This window comes from Phocoena sinus, chromosome 11, assembly GCF_008692025.1.
Source record: "Phocoena sinus isolate mPhoSin1 chromosome 11, mPhoSin1.pri, whole genome shotgun sequence".
NCBI classification, from domain to species: Eukaryota; Metazoa; Chordata; class Mammalia; order Artiodactyla; family Phocoenidae; genus Phocoena; species Phocoena sinus.
Genome location: NC_045773.1, coordinates 31,672,507 through 31,691,313, shown reverse-complemented (window position 1 = coordinate 31,691,313; position 18,807 = coordinate 31,672,507). Strand labels below are relative to the sequence as shown.

Sequence of the window (18,807 nt, the reverse complement as noted above, 5' to 3'; positions counted from 1 at the left end):
CAGTGGTTGAGAGTCGGCCTGCCGATGCAGGGGACGTGGGTTCGTGCCCCGGTCCGGGAAGATCCCACATGCCGCGGAGCGGCTGGGCCCGTGAGCCATGGCCGCTGAGCGTGCGCGTCCGGAGCCTGTGCTCCGCAACGGGAGAGGCCACGACAGTGAGAGGCCCGCGTACCGCAAAAAAAAAAAAAAAAAAAAATTAATTTATTTATTTGGTTGTGTCAGGTCTTAGTTCTGGCAGGTGGGCTCCTTAGTTGTGGCAGGCGGGTTCCTTAGTTGCAGCTCATGGGCTCCTTAGTTGCAGCTCACCAGCTCCTTAGTTGCAGCATGAGAACTCTTAGTTTTGGCATGCACGTGGGATCTAGTTCCTGGACCAGGGATAGAGCCTGGGCCCCCTGCATTGGGAACACAGAGTCTTAACCACTGCACCACCAGGGAAGACCCTTGATCAGTTTTGTTTTTGTTTTTTTAATAAATTTATTTATTTATTTATGGCTGCGTTGGGTCTTCGTTGCTGCACGTGAGCTTTCTCTAGTTGCAGCGAGCGGGAGCTGCTCTTCATTGCGGTGCACAGGCTTCTCATTGCGGTGGCTTGTCTTTGCTGCAGAGCATGGGCTCTAGGCGCATAGGCTTTAGTAGTTATGGCACATGGGCTCAGTAGTTGTGGCTCCTGGGCTCAGTAGTTGTGGTTCATGGGCTCTAGAGTGCAGGTTCAGTATTTGTGATGCATGGGCTTAGTTGCTCCACAGCATGTGAGATCTTCCTGGACCAGGGCTCAAACCCGTGTCTCCTGCATTGGCAGGTAGATTCTTAACCACTGCGCCACCAGGGAAGTCCCAGAGTATTTTTATATTAGCGGAAAACAGCTATAGAACAGTTCAGAGTAAGACTAAAATAAAACATGAGACCCTAAGAGCTAGCCCCATCCCTGGCCTTCAGCTCTATGTAGTCACCCTCTCTGTGATTAGAGTTGGAAACGCTGAGAAGCAGGAGTTTAGACCAGGGACTACACTTCTCCAAGTGTAGTCCATAGAGTGATGCGAGTCCACAAACTCTTGTTACAATACATGACAAAATAAATACCCAAACTGAGAATACACATTTAGAAACCCTTATAGCGATTTGATATTGCCATGACAAATTTGGACTTTTATTTTGTATTCTTTGGTTTTTCTCCCTTTCATTTTTCTAATAATTCATGTATACAGCATTTTATAAAAGCACTGGTCCACAACAGATTGGAAATTCTTAAAACACCCAAATGGCCCTTCAACACAGATGAGTGTGAGAAGCACTCCTTTCACCACCGGGAAGTGTAAAGTACATGACGACATCCCAGCTGTTTACATAGAAAAAAATCTGTTGAGACAAATATTATCTGCACATCTAATCCATCCACAACAAGGATTGATATTTCCCTCGGATTCATCATCACTTGAAACTCTCTCTACTAATGCTAAGTTTTCCCTCTGGCCTTGTTTAGAGCATAGTGATTACAGTCCTTGGGTACCCATCACAGCTTAAGACTCAGGAATGCATATATCCAGATGATATTAATGGTAAATAATGAGAAAAATATCTGACAAATATTTATTAGAGAGAAAACATTCTTTAAACTTAGGCTCCTAAAGATAAAAGCCATTCAAATGGAACAAAAAGCTGAAAGCTAAAAACAAACAAAACAAAACTTTTTTCTAAAGTCACAGTATCTAAGTTGTGTGTGGGTAGTGGGTGGAGGAAGTGGAGGACTGGCAAATCCTCCCATTGGGAATCCCAAAAGTATTCTTCTTTATCTGTATAACTTACCATAGAGTCTAAATGTTGTTTTACTTTTTTTAAGTGTGCACCGTGGAAACAAAAGCTAGGTTATGATTCTTTCCTAAAGACTGCTCTACTGCACCTTCTGTAACAATAAAGCTATCTTGGGAAAAATTAAATCCATTTCAAAGTTAGCATAGTACTAATTCCCAACTTCCATTTAATGAACACATAAATGAAACAAACTATTTGGATAATCACAATTGAGAACAGTGATCTCAAATACATATAAATGCATAGTCTCTTGCTGTCTAGATTAATATTCTTCTGTTAAGATGGCAAGGTGTCTATTTTTAAGATCTTTTGTTGACTTTACTTCTAAGTACCAACCATACTTTGAATAAAATGAACCACACTTCCTTTGATATGCAGCTTATAAAAAAGGCATTACAAAACATCTGTAGGTCATTCAAATGCCTAAAATACTGAACAAATTGGTGTTTTTTTTTTGGCCCCACAGAGTCCTAACCCCTAGACTGCCAGGGAATTCCCTGAACAAATGCTCATTTACACAGATTTACACTTGAGTTTAACTTCCAATAAGAAAATGACTCATACAGAGACTAACTGCAAAACTAGAAACAAAAAAGACTATCAGACATCATACAATTAACTTCTTAGTCTTTTTTTTTTTTTAACTTCTTAGTCTTGATGCTCATGTAGAGAGGTGAAAGGGAGAGAGCCATGAAAACCAGCCATGACCTGAAGAAGAAGAGCGTGCAGTATAATCACATGAAGTCAGTTTATCCTGTAATCCACACAACTCACCCGACCTTGAGTCATGGAAGTCCAATCCAATACTCACTACAATCAGAACTACATGTGTGCACTTTGTAAGGCAAATGTTATCCGAAATAAGGGGAGATCCTATAAGACCGCTGTATCATTATCTCGTTAACAGGCAAAACATGTGAAAAGATTCCAATGATTCCAGGTCAAAACAAAAGCTGTCCTGGGATCGCTCAAAGCCATCCTTTTAACTTTTTTTTTTTTAAACATATTTCATGAAAGCTGAGCTCCAAAACTATAGGAAAAAATTCTGGAAGCATTTATAAGGAAAAGAGAAAATGCTTTAAAAAGCTAAAATGTCAAGTCTCCCAAGTCAGATTGTCTAAACTAAATTAACAGTATATTAGAAGTAACCACAAAAGGAAAGGGAACTGTAGTGCCTTTGCTTCATGGGATTCTAAGTGTGTGGTCTAAGAAGTTAAGTGTTCTGGTCACTGTAAGCCTGAAAAATTATTTTCAAAGTGAAACACAAAAGGTAACCTGAAAGATATCAACTTATAGGACCACACAAAGGAAGAACTTGAAGGAGACCAGCAAAACCAAGCTTAATAATAATAGCAAACACTTATAAAGTACTTTCTATACCCAAGCACTATTTCAAATGCTTTATATATACTAACTCCATAAACTATTGCAAATAATTGATGGCCATGCTTTATAACCATGTTTACTCTGATTTTTTTTAAATCCCTGCTTTTACAGAGTTCTTGGCAAGCTCCCAAATCCTAAACTAAAAGAACACTGCTTAATATAAATCCTCAAACATACCAGCGTTGATGATTTTCAATCTCTTCATTATTTCAACAGTTTATGGCTCCATGATGTTTTATCTCATTACATGATAACAGTTATTTTCAAAGTTGAACCAACGAAAATAAGTAAGACACGACTAGGATCATAAAAGTAGGAATCAAAATCACTAATCTGTTAGGATGAAATTGAGTTTGCATTCTGCTATGTTATTTCAATTAATTTTCATATATTAAGAGTATAATCAGTATTCTCAGTATAAAATTCAACAGAAACACCACATGAAAAATAGTTACCTGAATTTGAATCTGGAAAAGACAAATAGCAAATATTGGTTTTCTGAAAAAGAAAACAAAAACTATATATGCTGACATATATACACCAATAAAAACAAACAGAAATAAAACAGTAAACTATATAGAGCAATATTTTTACTTACTTCTTTATCAGTAAGTTTGGAATGTTGAGGATAAATTACCTGGGAGAAGAAGAGTTAAATTTTGTTAGACAAATATATGGAGTATATATTGTAAACATTAGCAGGTACTTCTAAAATACTAGTTGGCTATGATCAAATTGGTTTAAGAAACAGTTCACAAATTTAACAATGAAACACAGGAGAAGCTGGGAGAATTGAGGAGGATTTACAGTTGGCAAAAAAAAGTTTTGACTCAAAGTTATCTCTAAAAATTGGTGCAATTTTGAGTTATCAAGAATAATTTGAGACTTCCTTGGTGGCGCAGTGCTTAGGACTCTGCGCTCCCAATGCAGGGGGCCCAGGTTCTATCCCTAGTCAGGGAACTAGATCCCACAGGCATGCTGCAACTAAGAGTTTGCATGCCACAACTAGGGAGTCCGTGAGCCGCAACTAAGGAGCCTGCATGCCTCAACTAGGAAGCCCATGTGCTGCAACTAGGGAGGCGGTGAGCCACAACTAAGGAGCCCTCGAGCTGCAACTAAAGGAGCCTGCCTGCCACAAGTAAGGAACCCATGTGCTGCAACTAAGACCCAGCGCAACCAAATAAATAAATGAATATTTTTTTAAAAAGAATAATTTACCAATTGAATTGCTAATAACTCAAAGGTTTTTGAGTCTTTTCTTTGGAAGCCTAAAATCTAAAGAGAACTTGATCTATAAGCTTGTAGCTACTTCAAGAAATAATAATTTTCAATTGATTCCAAGAAGTAATACAAATTACTAACTACTTATTAAAAGAAAAATGAAAAGGAAAAAATGATCATCTGCAATTTAAGAAATCTCAGAGGCCATCTTCCCACCATAAAGCCTATCCTATTTTCCTCCAATCCTTTTAAATAGTCATAGCACTTCCCTAGATAGGTCAATTTAGTGCCTGCAGTGACCCAGCCACCTTCTGAGGGAAATTCCTGTCCCACAGCCCCACGAAGGAAGCAAGACTAGGCCCACACAGCTCCTGTCAGAACAAGTACTAGTAAACACCAGACCCAAGGGCACCCACTCTATAGGCCAATCAACCAAGTGCCCAGATGGGGCTGGGTATGAAAATTCTGCCCAAGAGAATACCAGTGCTCAAGTGGGCCAGTACAGATTCTCTCGGGAATGTGAAGAAGAGATGGGATTCGGAGCAGCAGGTTAGCTAGTGGCTGGTAACCAAAAAGAGAGGAAACAACACAATGTGTAGCGGAACTGCATTAATACTAGGTTGCTCTTCCAGTTCTGGAAGAATCCATGAGTTCTTCCATTCCCCAGAGTTGCCCAGGTGCCTGAAAATCTTACATTTCCAGAAATAACATACAGTAATAGCACATTATAAACTGTATTAAGGTGGTTTCACATATTTATTTCATTTATTTAGTTCTCACAATAATAGACAAGGCTAGAAATGGTATCCCCACTTTACATATAAGAAAACTAAGGTAAGAAAAAAGATGGGGAGAATTCACATTACTGACCATCTTCTAGAGTTTTTAATTTTCACAACTCTGTCAATTCTTCACATCTTTACAGAAGAGGGGACAAGTTCACAGTAGTTAAATAACTCTCCCAAAATTTAGCATCTAGTAAGTGCCACAACCAGGACTTGAACTTAGGTCTGCCTGATTCCAAAGTACAAAAGCCACCATTCCTCACTCCACCCATAGTAGCAATCATTAACTCACAATCACAGCCCTCTTCCTCCCCTAGCCAGGATGTGGCATATAATCCTTCTCAATTCAGGAGTATGAGGAGGGTCTACAGAGCTGGTATTGTTACATGAAAACCACCCAGCATTCCTGGAATAGAAAATGACACCAAAGCCAATATTCGCTCTACTTTGCTTTGTATCCCATGTTCTGACCGACCTGACTTAACCTCTGTCTCCACAATTCATGAAGGCAAGAACCTGGTCTGTTTTGTTCAACAGTCTATCTTCACACCTAGAACAGTTTCTGGTGCATAGTAGACACTAAAAAAATATTTCTTCAATCAGTGGATATACTCTCAGATTAGCTCTGTTAAACAACTCAGTATTTAGTAATATGTAATTCTTTAAGTGTACATAGATCTTCCTTGCTTCACCTTGAGACCATTTTACTTTGTTACCTTTAAAGGAGAAATGGCACAGATGCTGCGTGCTGCAACTAAGACCCAGCACAGCCAAGTAAATAAATAAATATGTAATAAATAAATAAAAATAAAGGAGAAATGGCAAACTTATAACCTATTTGGCCATATTCATGAAAATCTCTTTACATCTAAGTTAACCTGGAGTTTGCTGGTCTAAAACATATTGAGAAGTTTAGTGGCCTGTAACAGCTTAATCTTAGACTCTAAATTCACTTTTATGTGAATGCCCTTCAAATTTTTATTTCCTCAAATTAAAATACCAACTCAAAAGCAAATATACAAAATTCCATTTTTTATTACATAAAGATATCAACCATGGTTCATCTGGACATTGGTTTCCTAAGGTTTAAAATATTAGCAAGACAGTATAGAAGAAAAATGTTGGTATGTTTTACCCATATATATGAGTACCTTAAATATATATATATAACATGTGTGTGTATATATATGTGTGTATATGCATGTATTTAAGGGACTTATATATGCTCTATATATTTAAGTAAGTTAAAAGGATATAAAAACTACAGAACCTATCAAATCTGTCTTTCAGGAAATTCCCTGGTGGCCCAGTGGTTTGGACTCCACACTTCCAATGCAGGGGGCCCGGGTTCGATCCCTGGACAGGGAACTAGGGTCCCACAGCCGCACAGCGCAGCCCCAGAAAAACCCCACAAAAAAACAGTCTGCCTTTTAAAAACTCTGACTGTGGGACTTCCCTGGTGGCACAAGAATCCACTTGCCAATGCAGGGGACACAGGTTCAATCCCTGATCCGGGAAGACTCCACATGCCACGGAGCAACAAAGCCCATGCACCACAACTACTGATTCTGCGCTCTAGAGTCCGTGAGCCACAACTACTGAGTCCACGCGCCACAACTACTGAAGCCCATGCGCTCTAGGGCCCACACACCGCAACTACTAAGCCCACGAGCTGCAACTACTGAAGCCACACGCCTAGAGCCCGTGCTCTGCAACAAGAGAAGCCACCGCAATGAGAAGCCCACACACCACAACGAAGAGTAGCCCCTGCTCACCACAACTAGAGAAAAGCCCGTGCACAGCAATGAAGACCCAACGCAGCCAAAAATAAAATTTAAATTAAAAAAAAAAAAGTAAAGTAAAAACTCTGATTGTACTAGACTGTCAAATAGTATCTAGAATTTCATTTTAATGTACTCTGTTAGAACTACTCAGTGTTTTATTTTGGAACAAATATGATATTCAAAAAGAAACAATGCATATTTATATGCTACAGCTACTGAAATGGCCACACTGTACCTAAGATCAGAAATATCAGAAAAATTCAGGGACTTCCCTGGTGGTCCAGTGGTTAAGACTCCATGCTTCCACTGCAGGGGCACAGGTTCGATCCCTGGTTAGGGAACTAAGATCCTGATTGCTGCACAGGCAAAAGAAAAAAATAAACAAGTGAAAATAGATTTTTAAAAAAGAAAAAAGAAAAATTCATACTTAACTTTAAAAACATCAACTCCCTATTTAAAAAACAAAAGAAAGAAAAGTAACCACTACCAAGTATCTAGAACTGCGCAAATTGCCACAGTTACTAGAATTATTACCTGTGTACATACTTTATGTTGTTAAAAAAAAAGTTTAAATATAAGTTTGGGCAATCACTGTTAGTTTAGTTTTAGTCAGTTAGCTCCTGATAGCTATATGGGAAATAATCAACTGTAGATTAGCTCCAGTACCTGGAGATGCCTCTCACTTGAAGCTTCCTCTCTCCATAGCTCAAGTAAAGGCATCTCTATTCCCCCAACCACTGGCATTCTGGGTGGCATTAAAGGGGGACAGAGAGCATCAACTAATGTCACTCTGGTTTTGTTACCTATGTTAAGATCTCCCATGTTACAGCAAATAAGGGAGAGGTGGCCAGGTAATAACCGAAGAGAAAAGTGAGTTTTATTTGATATAATTATTAAGGCTTAAAAATGATGACATATTTCACATCATGTTACAACAGAAAAAATGTCTCAGAAAAATATTAATATATATACTGGAAAAGAGTATTACAAAATGTTTTAAATGGGTCTATTCAAAGGTACATTTCTCTGCATACATATACATCTCTCTAGCATTCCCAACTCAGTATGAAAATAATCATGGTCCCAGGAGGAGGAAAATTAGAAATACCAGCTAACTTACTGCCAGTATCATTTGGACATGGGAAAAATTCATGCCTGCCATGCACCCAAGTTGTGTGTGAATGGGTGTCTACCTGATGCCATGTGACTGGGTATCTGTCTCTACTGCATGACCCTGCCTGGTGTCCCAGGCCTGACAGAGACTACATTTCCCAAGAAACCTTGCCTTGACCTCCTACAGAAACATTAACTTACAAACAAACATCATCATAACCTTGGGGACTTCCCTGTTGGTGCGGTGGTTAAGAATCTGCCTGCCAATGCAGGGGACGTGGGTTCGAGCCCTGGTCAAGGAAGATCCAATATGCTGTGGAGCAACTAATCCCGTGAGCCACAACTACTGGGCCTGTGTGCCACAACTACTGAAGCCCACGCACTTGGAGAGCCCATGCTCCGCAGCAAGAGAAGCCACCGCAATGAGAAGCCCGCGCAACGAAGAGTAGCCCCTGCTCACCGCAACTAGAGAAAGCCTGCACACAGCAACGAAGACCCAATGCAGCCAAAAATAAATAAATATTTAAAAATAAAAATAATAAAAATGAAACTGAAATACTGTGTTAAAAAAAAAGAATTCCAACTAATAAATGCAGAAGGAATAAGGAAAATAGCAAATCACTATTAGAACACCAGAGTAATAATAGTTACTACAGGAAAGATCCACTTTTGGATTCTGAAATTAGCAAGCAAATTAGAGAAACAAGATACTGCACAGTCTCAAAGTATCTCCCACAAAATAAATATTTACTAATTATGAAGAGAAAAACAGTAAATTCACGGTGGATAAATCTGGCAGACATCATTTTAACCAAGCGATCAAGGTTAAAATCACTAATAATAAGACATTTTAACACCATGTACTCTTTGATATGATGCACCAAGAAGGGCACATCATGTCTGGGGTATTCTTCCCAATAATGCATAACCCCAGACTAATCATAGGAACACACCAGAAAAACCCAAATTGAGAGACATACTACAAAATATCTGACCAATATTCTTCCAAAGTGTCAAAGTCAGGAAATATAAGAAAAGACTGAGGAACTTCCACAGATTTTGGAGAGGGAGTTATGACACCTGTATGCAATGCAGGAACCTGGATTGGATCCTGAAAAAAAAGGACATTAATAGAAAAACTAGTGAAATTGAATAAACTCTGTTGCTCAGTACACAGTATCATGCCAATGTTATATTCTTAGATTTGATAATTGTACTATGTTTATATAAAATGTTAACATTAAAGGAAGCTGAATGAATTACTTTCATAACTCTAAAATTTTCTCAAAATAAGGTTTTTAAAAAAGTAACACCTCTACTTCACATCATATTCAAAAAGTAACCCAAAGTGGATCAAAGACCTAAGTGTAAAAGCTAAAACTATAAAACTCTTAAAAGAAAATATAGGAATAAATCTTTATGACTCTGAATTAGACAATAGTTTCTAAGCTATGATACCAAAAACACAAGCAACCATAAATAAATTGGACTTCATCAAAATTTAAAGCTTTTGCACTTCTAAGAACACTACCAAGAAAGTGAAGACGAACTGCAGAATGGGAGAAAGTATCTGCAAATCATATATCTGATAAGGGTCTAGAGTACAGGATCTATAAAGAACTCTTATAATTCAACAATAAAAAGTCAAATAACCCAATGTTTAAATGGGCAAAGGATCTGATTTGAAATTTCTCCAAAAAAGATATACAAGAGGTCAATAAGCACATGAAAAGACGCTCAATGTCATTAGTTATTAGGGAAAAACAAATAAAATTACAGTAAGATACCACCTCATACTTCTAGGATGGCTGTAATCAAAAGGACAAAGTGGTAGCAAGGATATGGAGAAATTAGGAGCCTCATACATTACTGATGAAAATGTGAAAATGAAGTCACATTGGAAAACCATTTAGTAGCTTATCATAAAATTAAACATGGAAGTCTTCCCTGGTGGCAAAGTGGTTAAGAATCCGCCTGCCAATGCAGGGGACACGGGTTTGATCCCTGGTCCAGGAAGGTCCCACATACTACGGAACAACTAAGCCCGTGTGCCACAACTACTGACCCTGCTTTCTAGAGCCCATGCACCACAACTAGTGAGCCCCCATGCTGCAACTACTGAAGCCTGCGAGCCTAGAGCCCGTGCTCCACAATAAGAGAAGCCACCGCAATAAGAAGCCCATGCACCGCAACGAAGGGTATCCCCGGCTCGCCGCAACTAGAGAAAGCCTGTGCACAGCAACAACGACCCAAAGCAGCCAAAAAAATTAAACATGGAGTTACCATATGACCCAGCAATTTCACTCTTAGGTATACATCCAAGAGAAGTGAAAAGCATACATCCACACAAAAACCTGTACACGAACGTTCATAACAGCATTATTCATCATAGCCAAAACGTGGAAACAATCCAAATTTCCATCAAATGATGAATGGATAAACAAAATGTGATATATCTGGACTTCCCTGGTGGCGCAGTGGTTAAGAATGCGCCTGCTGAAGTAGGGGACACGGGTTCGAACCCTGGTCTGGGAAGATCCCACATGCTGCAGAGCAACTAAGCCCGTGCACCACAACTACTGAGCCCACGTGCCACAACTACTGAAGCCCACCCACCTAGAGCCTGTGCTCCACAAGAGAAGCCACCGCAATGAGAAGCCCGCGCACTGCAACAAAGAGTAGCCCCCACTCACCGCAACTAGAGAAAGCCCGCGCAAAGCAACAAAGACCCAACACAGCCAAAAATAAATAAATAAATAAACATAAAAAAAAGTGATATATCCATATAATGATATAAAACTCAACCATATAAAGGAATGAAGTACCAATACATACTACAACATGGATGAATCTTAAAAACATACTAAGTGAAAGAAGCCAGACACAAAAAGGCCACGTGTTGTATGATTCCATTCATATGAAATATACAGAAAAGGAGAATCCATAGAGACAAAGTAGATAAGTGGTTGCCAGGAGCTGGAGGGGAAAGGAGAATGGGTCATGACTGAAAGAGAATGTAAGGGAAATTTGGGGGCAGTAATAATATTGCTTCTTGATCTCTAGGGTCGTGACATGGTATACTCATTTTTTGAAAATTCACCAAAATACAGATTTAGGATTTGTGCACTTTTCTACATGTGTGTTACACTTCAATGAGAATGTTACTTACTTTAAAAAGTAGAAAAAATGGCCTGAAATCACAGTATCCTCAAGTCTAAGATTCCCACTTTCTCAAGATTGAAGTTAAATTACTCTACTAGAAAACTTGATCAGTTTGAAAATGGAATGGATGGTAAAGCATTTCTCAAAAAAAAGTAAAGTTTAGGTACAGTTTTCCATGTTTCACATCATTCATCACAGTAAGTACAAAAACATAAAGTACTTGTGAAAGAACTAACTAGACAGAACTAACTAACTAATTAACTAGAACGTCCCAGATTATCCCCAGATTATATAATTTCATAACTGAATCAGAGATTAGTAACACCAAGGAAGCTTTTGTAGAATCTGGGAGCCTAAGAAGCTCAAGAGGTCACTAAGGTTTTAAACCTCAAATCATAGAACTACATCAAGCTACCATGAAGTGCTACTATTTCACAAGGAAATTTAAAGGCCATTATTAGTACCCTGCAAATCCTAACCTATCATTCACTGTTGAATGGTCTACCTTCCATGCTAGACTGCAAACTCAATGAGGAAGGGATAATCAAGGCTTTACCTCCAGAACATACCATTGTCTGGATATGGTAGTTGTCCAGTAAATATCTGAATAGATGGCTCAATGAGACAGTATAGCAGCATGCAATTATACACACCCATTTCAATTAAAACAGTGAACATGCTGAGGATCAAATACTGAGGCTATGGGTCACCCAGAAGAGAGGAAGAAACACGAAAACCTTTCACACAACTGCCTTTATCCTTCTCAGAAAAATAAACAGAAACTTTGCTAAGATAAAGAAAACTGTGCTGACTACTCCAGATTCCACCCTGTTAGGGGATAAGGGAAATAGGCAGTGGCTCAACAAAAAACAGAAGTGGGAAAAAAAGGGGAGTCAATTCTGCTACCTGCTCTTTTAAAAACGGCATAAGTTTGCCTTCACCCCAAAGCAGAGATTTATCTTCATTTGTTAGAAAAAAAGTAGGGGGGGATCAGTAATGAAATGATTATAAATTGTCCTGCTTTTTATAGATAATTTAACTGGCCTGAAATCCTTTTCACCAAAGAGGTGAAATACAAACTATGTACATATACATATATGTATGTACACATATATGTACATACAAATAGGCTATGTCATAGATTATCAGCAAAGTGAAACCTAATAAACTTGATTCCCAGAAAGTGCTTTAAGTACCTGTGACTGACACAAGCTTAGCTTGGATGATTCACATCCAAAGCTGTGTGTTTTTATAAATAAATTTAAGGCAAAATAATAGGAGTGAGGGAATAGCCAAGATAGGCCCACACTGACTACTGAATGTGCAAGGCCACTAATTATAAAAAAGGGGCTAGAGACTTCCCTGGTGACGCAGTGGTTAAGAATCCACCTGTTGGGCTTCCCTGGTGGCGCAGTGGTTGAGAGTCCGCCTGCCGATGCAGGGGACACGGGTTCATGCCCCGGTGTGGGAAGATACCACATGCCGTGGAGCGGCTGGACCCGTAAGCCATGGTCGCTGAGCCTGTGTGTCCGGGATAGGCCACAACAGTAAGAGGCCTGCGTACAGCAAAAAAAAAAAAAAAAAAAGAAAGAAAGAACCCACCTGTCAATTCAGGGGACACGGGTTTGATCCCTGGTCCAGTAAGCTTTCACATGCCACGGAGCAATTAAGCCTGTGTGCCACAACTACTGAGCCTGTGCTCGAGAGCCCACGTGCCACAACTACTGAGCCCGCGTGTCACAACTACTGAAGCCCGAACTCCTAGAGCCAATGCTCCGCAACAAGAGAAGCCACTGCAATGAGAAGCCTGCGCACCGCAAGAGTAGCCCCCACTCGCCGCAACTAGAGAAAGCCCGCGTGCAGCAATGAAGATCCAATGCAACCAAAAATAAAAAAATAAAACAAAATTTAAAAAATATTTTTTAAAAGGGTAGCTAACATATTGGGTATGCATTAAATAACAGAAATTAATTTTTACATGCTTTATCTCACTTAGTACCTCCAACAACGCTCAGGATAGTATTTTGCCATTTTATAATTGAGGAAAATGAGACACAGAGACTGAAGAAACTGGTCAAAACTCGGACAATTAGCATATGTTCAACACCCCAAAGCTTGTACTCTTTTCACTAGATTGATACTGTCCAAAAAGTTGATAGGTCATAGCCTTCAACAGGGGGAAAGCCACCAATGATTTCTCGATTCTTTTTTTTTTTTTTTTAAACATCTTTATTGGGGTATAATTGCTTTACAATGGTGTGTTAGTTTCTGCTTTACAACAAAGTGAATCAGCTATACATATACATATGTTCCCATATGTCTTCCCTTCGATTCTTATAAAATTGGGGTAGGGGCTGGAGAGGTTCAAGAGGTAATCTCAAATTACAGATGTGTCACCTCCCATGATGTTCTGTGAGTTCCGTAAATTCACATGATTTAAAGGCCCTCAAAAAATGAAGACCATCTCTAAGGAAGTGTGTACAGGTGGCAAACAACTCTTCACACTATGAAGAAAAAAAGAAACTACTAAATATCCAAATTAGAGAAAATGGTTAAATAAATTATGGTCCATAAAAAAATATTTATGAGGACTCTAACAATATGGCAAATTGTGAGAATGCTTATCAGTAATGGCAGACTCTTACAGCAGACCTATTTGGGGGACTGCTGCCCAAACCATGCTTTCAAGTGTCCCCTCCTTTTGCAGGGGTGAGCCTAAGTGGCCACTACGGTTACTGAAACACTGTCTCCTTACCGCAACTGACTGAACAAAAGGGAGCACCTGACCCATGCTGAACCAATCAGATATTCTAGTATTTGAATTAAGCTTCTGCCTGGTTCCAGAATACAAAAGTAGAAGTTTGGCTAATATCAGTACCGTGGAAACCCGAAGTCAAGTGAAATGGGGGAGCAGAAATTGAGACCCTTGCAGAGGAAATCAGCCTCAGCACAGAGAATAGAACAGACATGCAAAGAGAAGCAAAGACAAAAGACCACACAGCTCCATAGAGACAAAGGCAAAAGCCTGGGGCTTTCCAAATCCCAAGAGGTTCAACCCTGCTTCCTGCAACTAGTTCCAAAAGATTCCTTACAATCAATTTCTCTTCACTTAAATTTATTTGAGAGGATTTCTGTTCTTAACAATCAAACTTATCCTTGACAGATACAAAATTATATAAAGAAAAAAAGTATTAACAAAAATGCCAAGTATTAATCTCTTAATATAATTATGAGTGATGTTTTCTAGTGTTTATAATTCCCTTTCTTGCCAAGTTTTCAACAATGAACATATTATTACTCAATGAGAAAAAAAAACTGGAATGAGGCAATTCTGGATTCAGATAATTAATTAAGGCTTTATTATAAGATCAGGTAATTTCACAGAGCTGGAAGTGACAAAGAGTATATAAAATTCAGAGGATTTCAAACCTTGGTCCAGAAGACCCTTAGTGTCACTGTGGTGATGCCAGAGCCATCTCAGGGAAAAAGAAAGAGGCTGAGCACACCTCCTGTAGTCAACACCTTTTGCAGTCTCTTCCCAGCTCAAAAGATCCCCTTTACTGTCCCCTTCTTCTAGGACAGGGTTCCCAACAGACATTTTATGCAACACAGACCACTCCTCCAACCACTCAGGTTTTCAGCTGATTACAGCAGAGTGAGAATCTGCTCCAAACCAGGCCTGAGTACCTTCCTCCGGTGTTTGGAATGAGAATGACATTCACTCTCTTCGCTGAAGTGGCCGAAAAGGGCAACTTTGCCATAAAGATCACAGAAGCAGAGAAGTTAGTTTAAAGTAGAGCATGAAGCATGAACAAAATCCATAAAACAAGAGCATAAACAAGAGACTTCCCTGGTTCTGGGCTCTAGCCATTTTCTGGAAGTCCCTCTAGATTTGTACCTTGGACATCTTGAAACACCTCTGTGGCCTTACAGCAAATGTGCCTTTTCTCCTTCAGCTATAGCTTAGTTTCTGTCGTCCACAACCAAATATATACACACAGGCCCCATTTCAACCAGATTAGCCACTGAGGTACATCTGATTTTCATCTACCCAGAAAAAAAGTTCCCCTACTTTACAAAGAATACTAATTCGGGCTTCCCTGGTGGCACAGTGGTTGAGAGTCTGCCTGCCAATGCAGGGGGCACGGGTTTGTGCCCCAGCCTGGGAAGATCCCACATGCTGCGGAGCGGCTGGGCCCGTAAGCCACGGCCACTGAGTTTGCGCGTCCACAGCTTGTGCTCCGCAACGGGAGAGGCCACAGCAGTGAGAGGCCCGCGTACCGCAAAAAAAAAAAAAGAAGAATACTGATTCTAGTACTTCAACTTCATTTTTCTAGTGAGAAAACTAAGGTCCGAAGGCTTCATCTTCACAAAGCAAAACTTAGGGGTTCTCTTCATTGAAAATGAAAAAGAGAATTTCAGTGCTTCCCAAATACTGACTTACCTAGGTCTTACTGAGTCCAAGGCACTGTTCCAAATGCTTCATCAACATTAACTTACCTAACCCTCACAACAGTGCCATGATATAGGCACTGTTATCCTGTCACAGAGGAGTGTGAGGCTCAGATGAGCTAAGTAACGTACCCCAAGTCACACAGATTCAAGCCTAGGCAGTCTAGCTCTAGGGTCTGAGTTCTTGGTCAATATTCTACATTATCTCTTTAGTAGGGATTTAAGCTTAAATAAGTGGCATTGTTTATGCATTTAAAATTTGCAACTGGTACTTTCTATCATGGCAGAACTGACTTCTTAAGTCTCTCTCAAGCCTAAGACTAAATGACTGCATTTCTGATAACACAACTGAGTTGGAGGATATACTGTCCAAACCTAGTTTTTAACCTATTTAATTAACTTCCCTTCTGAATCCCTATGGCTGTGCATTATAGGAAGTAGGGTGGGGCTATTATGTCATTTCTCCAAAACAATTCTATACTTACCTTCTTGCCCCATTACAGCCACCCCTCCTGTCCAGTTTTGACCTGGATATGGCCATATTACAAAAGTGAAATATATTTTCAACTATTTTGTTATATTAATTATTAATTTGTATTCCTTTTTCTCCATTTTAAAAGTGGCAATATTCTACATTCCTCAGGAAAACAAAACAAAATTAAATTGTGTTGCCTCTCAATGTGTTTATCTTTCTCGGGATCCTTTATTAGGGAATCTTCCCCACCCTCACCCTACATTTTCTAAAATCAGTGATTCTTAACCTGAGGACAATGCAACAGAAACTCCATAAATGACCCCCAGATAGTCAATGGAAGCATATACATGATTTTGTATTACCATTTTCCTTAGGGAGAGAGTTCATGAAGTTCATAACTTATCTGCATTCTGGACCTTTTAAAAATGTGAAGAACCAAAGACCTAAAGAAAACTCTGTGCAATAGCATATACTATGGGAAATGAAATTCAAAATAGTCTCAGTGATTTACATTTTTGTAGCACCTCAATACTTGCTAAGTATTGTTTATTAGGTCAGAAAAAAACATACACGTTATAAAGCATGCCCAAAGGGTCAGAGTCCAAAAGATCTCCATACTTTAACTATTCAAAAATGTAATCGACTACAACAACTCAATCCTATGCTTTCTGATTAAATCGTATTTTGCTATACATATAGCTTCAGGTTAATATGTCAGTGTACATGATAGATGACATAAATCTCTTCTTCACAGTCTTTGGGAACTGTTGTTTCCATCTCAAAGTACTGTTCATGTATTCACTCTATCAACTTTTTATTGAACACTGTCACGTGCCAAGCACTGCATTTAGCCCTATCTGCTGGTGTGATTAATTCTTGGTTCTCCTCTAAATTGTAGTCTTACTCTATAAGTATAGGTTAGAGTATATCTTTCATATACGTCTGCTCAACAACCAAGATAATGCCTAAATCTTAGTGGAAACTTAAAGTGTATTGAGCTGTGTAATGATAAAACACAGAGAAGACAGGCTGAATACACACTCCACATTAAGAAACACCTCCCTGGCCAATTTTCATAGCCCACTCATGCCACTAAAGTCAGAATGAGATGATTCATTAAAATCTGTCATTGCCACCAAAACAAACAAAAAAATCTTCTAAACATAGGTCCTTCTGACTCTACGTTTTTCTTGGCTACATAAAGACAAGCAATCTCTTATGCTACAAAAGGAACCCTAAATAATGTCAAGATTACAAGGCCTTTCAACAAGGCGCTATAAAAATGGAAAACTTGACAAATTCACAAGCGAACGATTTTCCTTATGTTCATCTTGCTATTAGCTTTCAGGCCGTCTCATAAGCAACATCAAGAAATAACAGAGATGAGGAACAAAAGGAGGAAAAGGAGAAAACCCCTGCTGAGACAAGCATTTCGGCTCAGGCTAAGTGGAATGTTCTGAGAGTCGCTGCAAATGACCAAAACAATCCATGAGTCTAAAAAAAGTTGGTTGTGTGAGGTCTGGCTATTATAGTTCACCATATGTCAGGGGCATTGTTTGCTTCTTGAAAAAGTCCCAAACATCCTGCCTGCAGTCTTCTCCGGGTGCCGCTAACCATTCTAGTTATTCCTGTGACACCGGGTTAAAAAAAAAAAAAAGAAAAGAAAAGAAAACAGGGCCATCAACAAGTATTTAGGAGGGGGCTAGAGAGAACTTTTCACCCTTAGCCACAGCCCACGATCCTCCCACGGGAACTGCCTCTGGACCGCAGCCCGGCAGACGGCGGAGGGGCTGCCGGCCACGCCCGGATGCGCAGAGGGCAGGGTCCAGGCCGGTCGGCCCGCGGGCCACAAGCTCTGCTGGGGCTGCCCCAGCGCAGGGACCGGGACGGGGCGCGGGGGCCAGGTGCGGCCGGGCCTCACCTCCACGGCTTGGCCCAGCTCCAGGTCGAAGCCCACCACACACACGCAATGCAGCCAGGCTGAGAAGCCGTCCCAGCGCAGCAGGCCCCGGCTGCGGCCCTCGTCCTCTTCAACGTCCTCTGGCGCGTCTCCCGCCGCCACCACGGCCGGCGCCTCGCGTTCCTCGTCCGCTGCCCCCGCCTGACCCAGCGGCCCGCGGGAGCCGGGCCCCGAGCCTGCCAGGCCCCGCAGAGCCATCCGCCGCCCCCTGGCTGTTTGCGCCGCCTCCACTGCGGACCGCGCCACAGAGCGCGCTCGGCTCCGCGCAGACGCAGCCACAGCTGCCGCAGCCGCGGGGGACGGGCTCGGCCGGGGCGGGGCCGCGGCCCATGTGACCCTGGGAGCCCGGCTCTGCACGGGTCCTCCTGTACCGGCCTCCCAGAGTAAAAGACGTCGCGCAGGCCCTTGACTGGGATTGTGAAGCCTCCTTGCTTTAAAGCTCTTCAAGACTGAAGCAGTGAATCCTGGAATCCTCCTTCGCAGTCCAACAGCCAAGGAATGAATTATTCTTGGAATGACACCGTTCATAATTATAAGGTATTATCAAATTGTTAGAACATAGTGGTAACGGTGGCTAACATTTATTGAGCACTTACTTTGTGCCAGATGATATGGCAAGAAAGTATTTGCAAATATTACTTCATTGAATCTAGTAGGTAG

General features: G+C 40.5%; 1 protein-coding gene across 4 annotated transcripts in view; it reads right to left on the bottom strand.

The window, feature by feature from the left end:
• DENND6A (DENN domain containing 6A) overlaps positions 1–18,442 on the bottom strand; it is a 54,621-nt gene extending 36,179 nt beyond the window's left edge. For 3 of the 4 annotated variants that reach the window (XM_032650066.1, XM_032650064.1, XM_032650063.1), the window contains exons 1-3: positions 18,109–18,388; positions 3,794–3,832; positions 3,651–3,693 (exon numbers count right to left, since the gene is read on the bottom strand). In XM_032650066.1, the coding sequence (XP_032505957.1) occupies positions 3,651–3,693; positions 3,794–3,832; positions 18,109–18,345 (319 nt within the window). In that variant the 5' untranslated portion in view covers positions 18,346–18,388. Of the gene's footprint in view, positions 1–3,650; positions 3,694–3,793; positions 3,833–18,108 lie in introns of all 4 variants that reach the window. The other variant, XM_032650062.1, reaches the window with a different exon arrangement.
• Between the last annotated feature and the right edge of the window lie 365 nt (positions 18,443–18,807).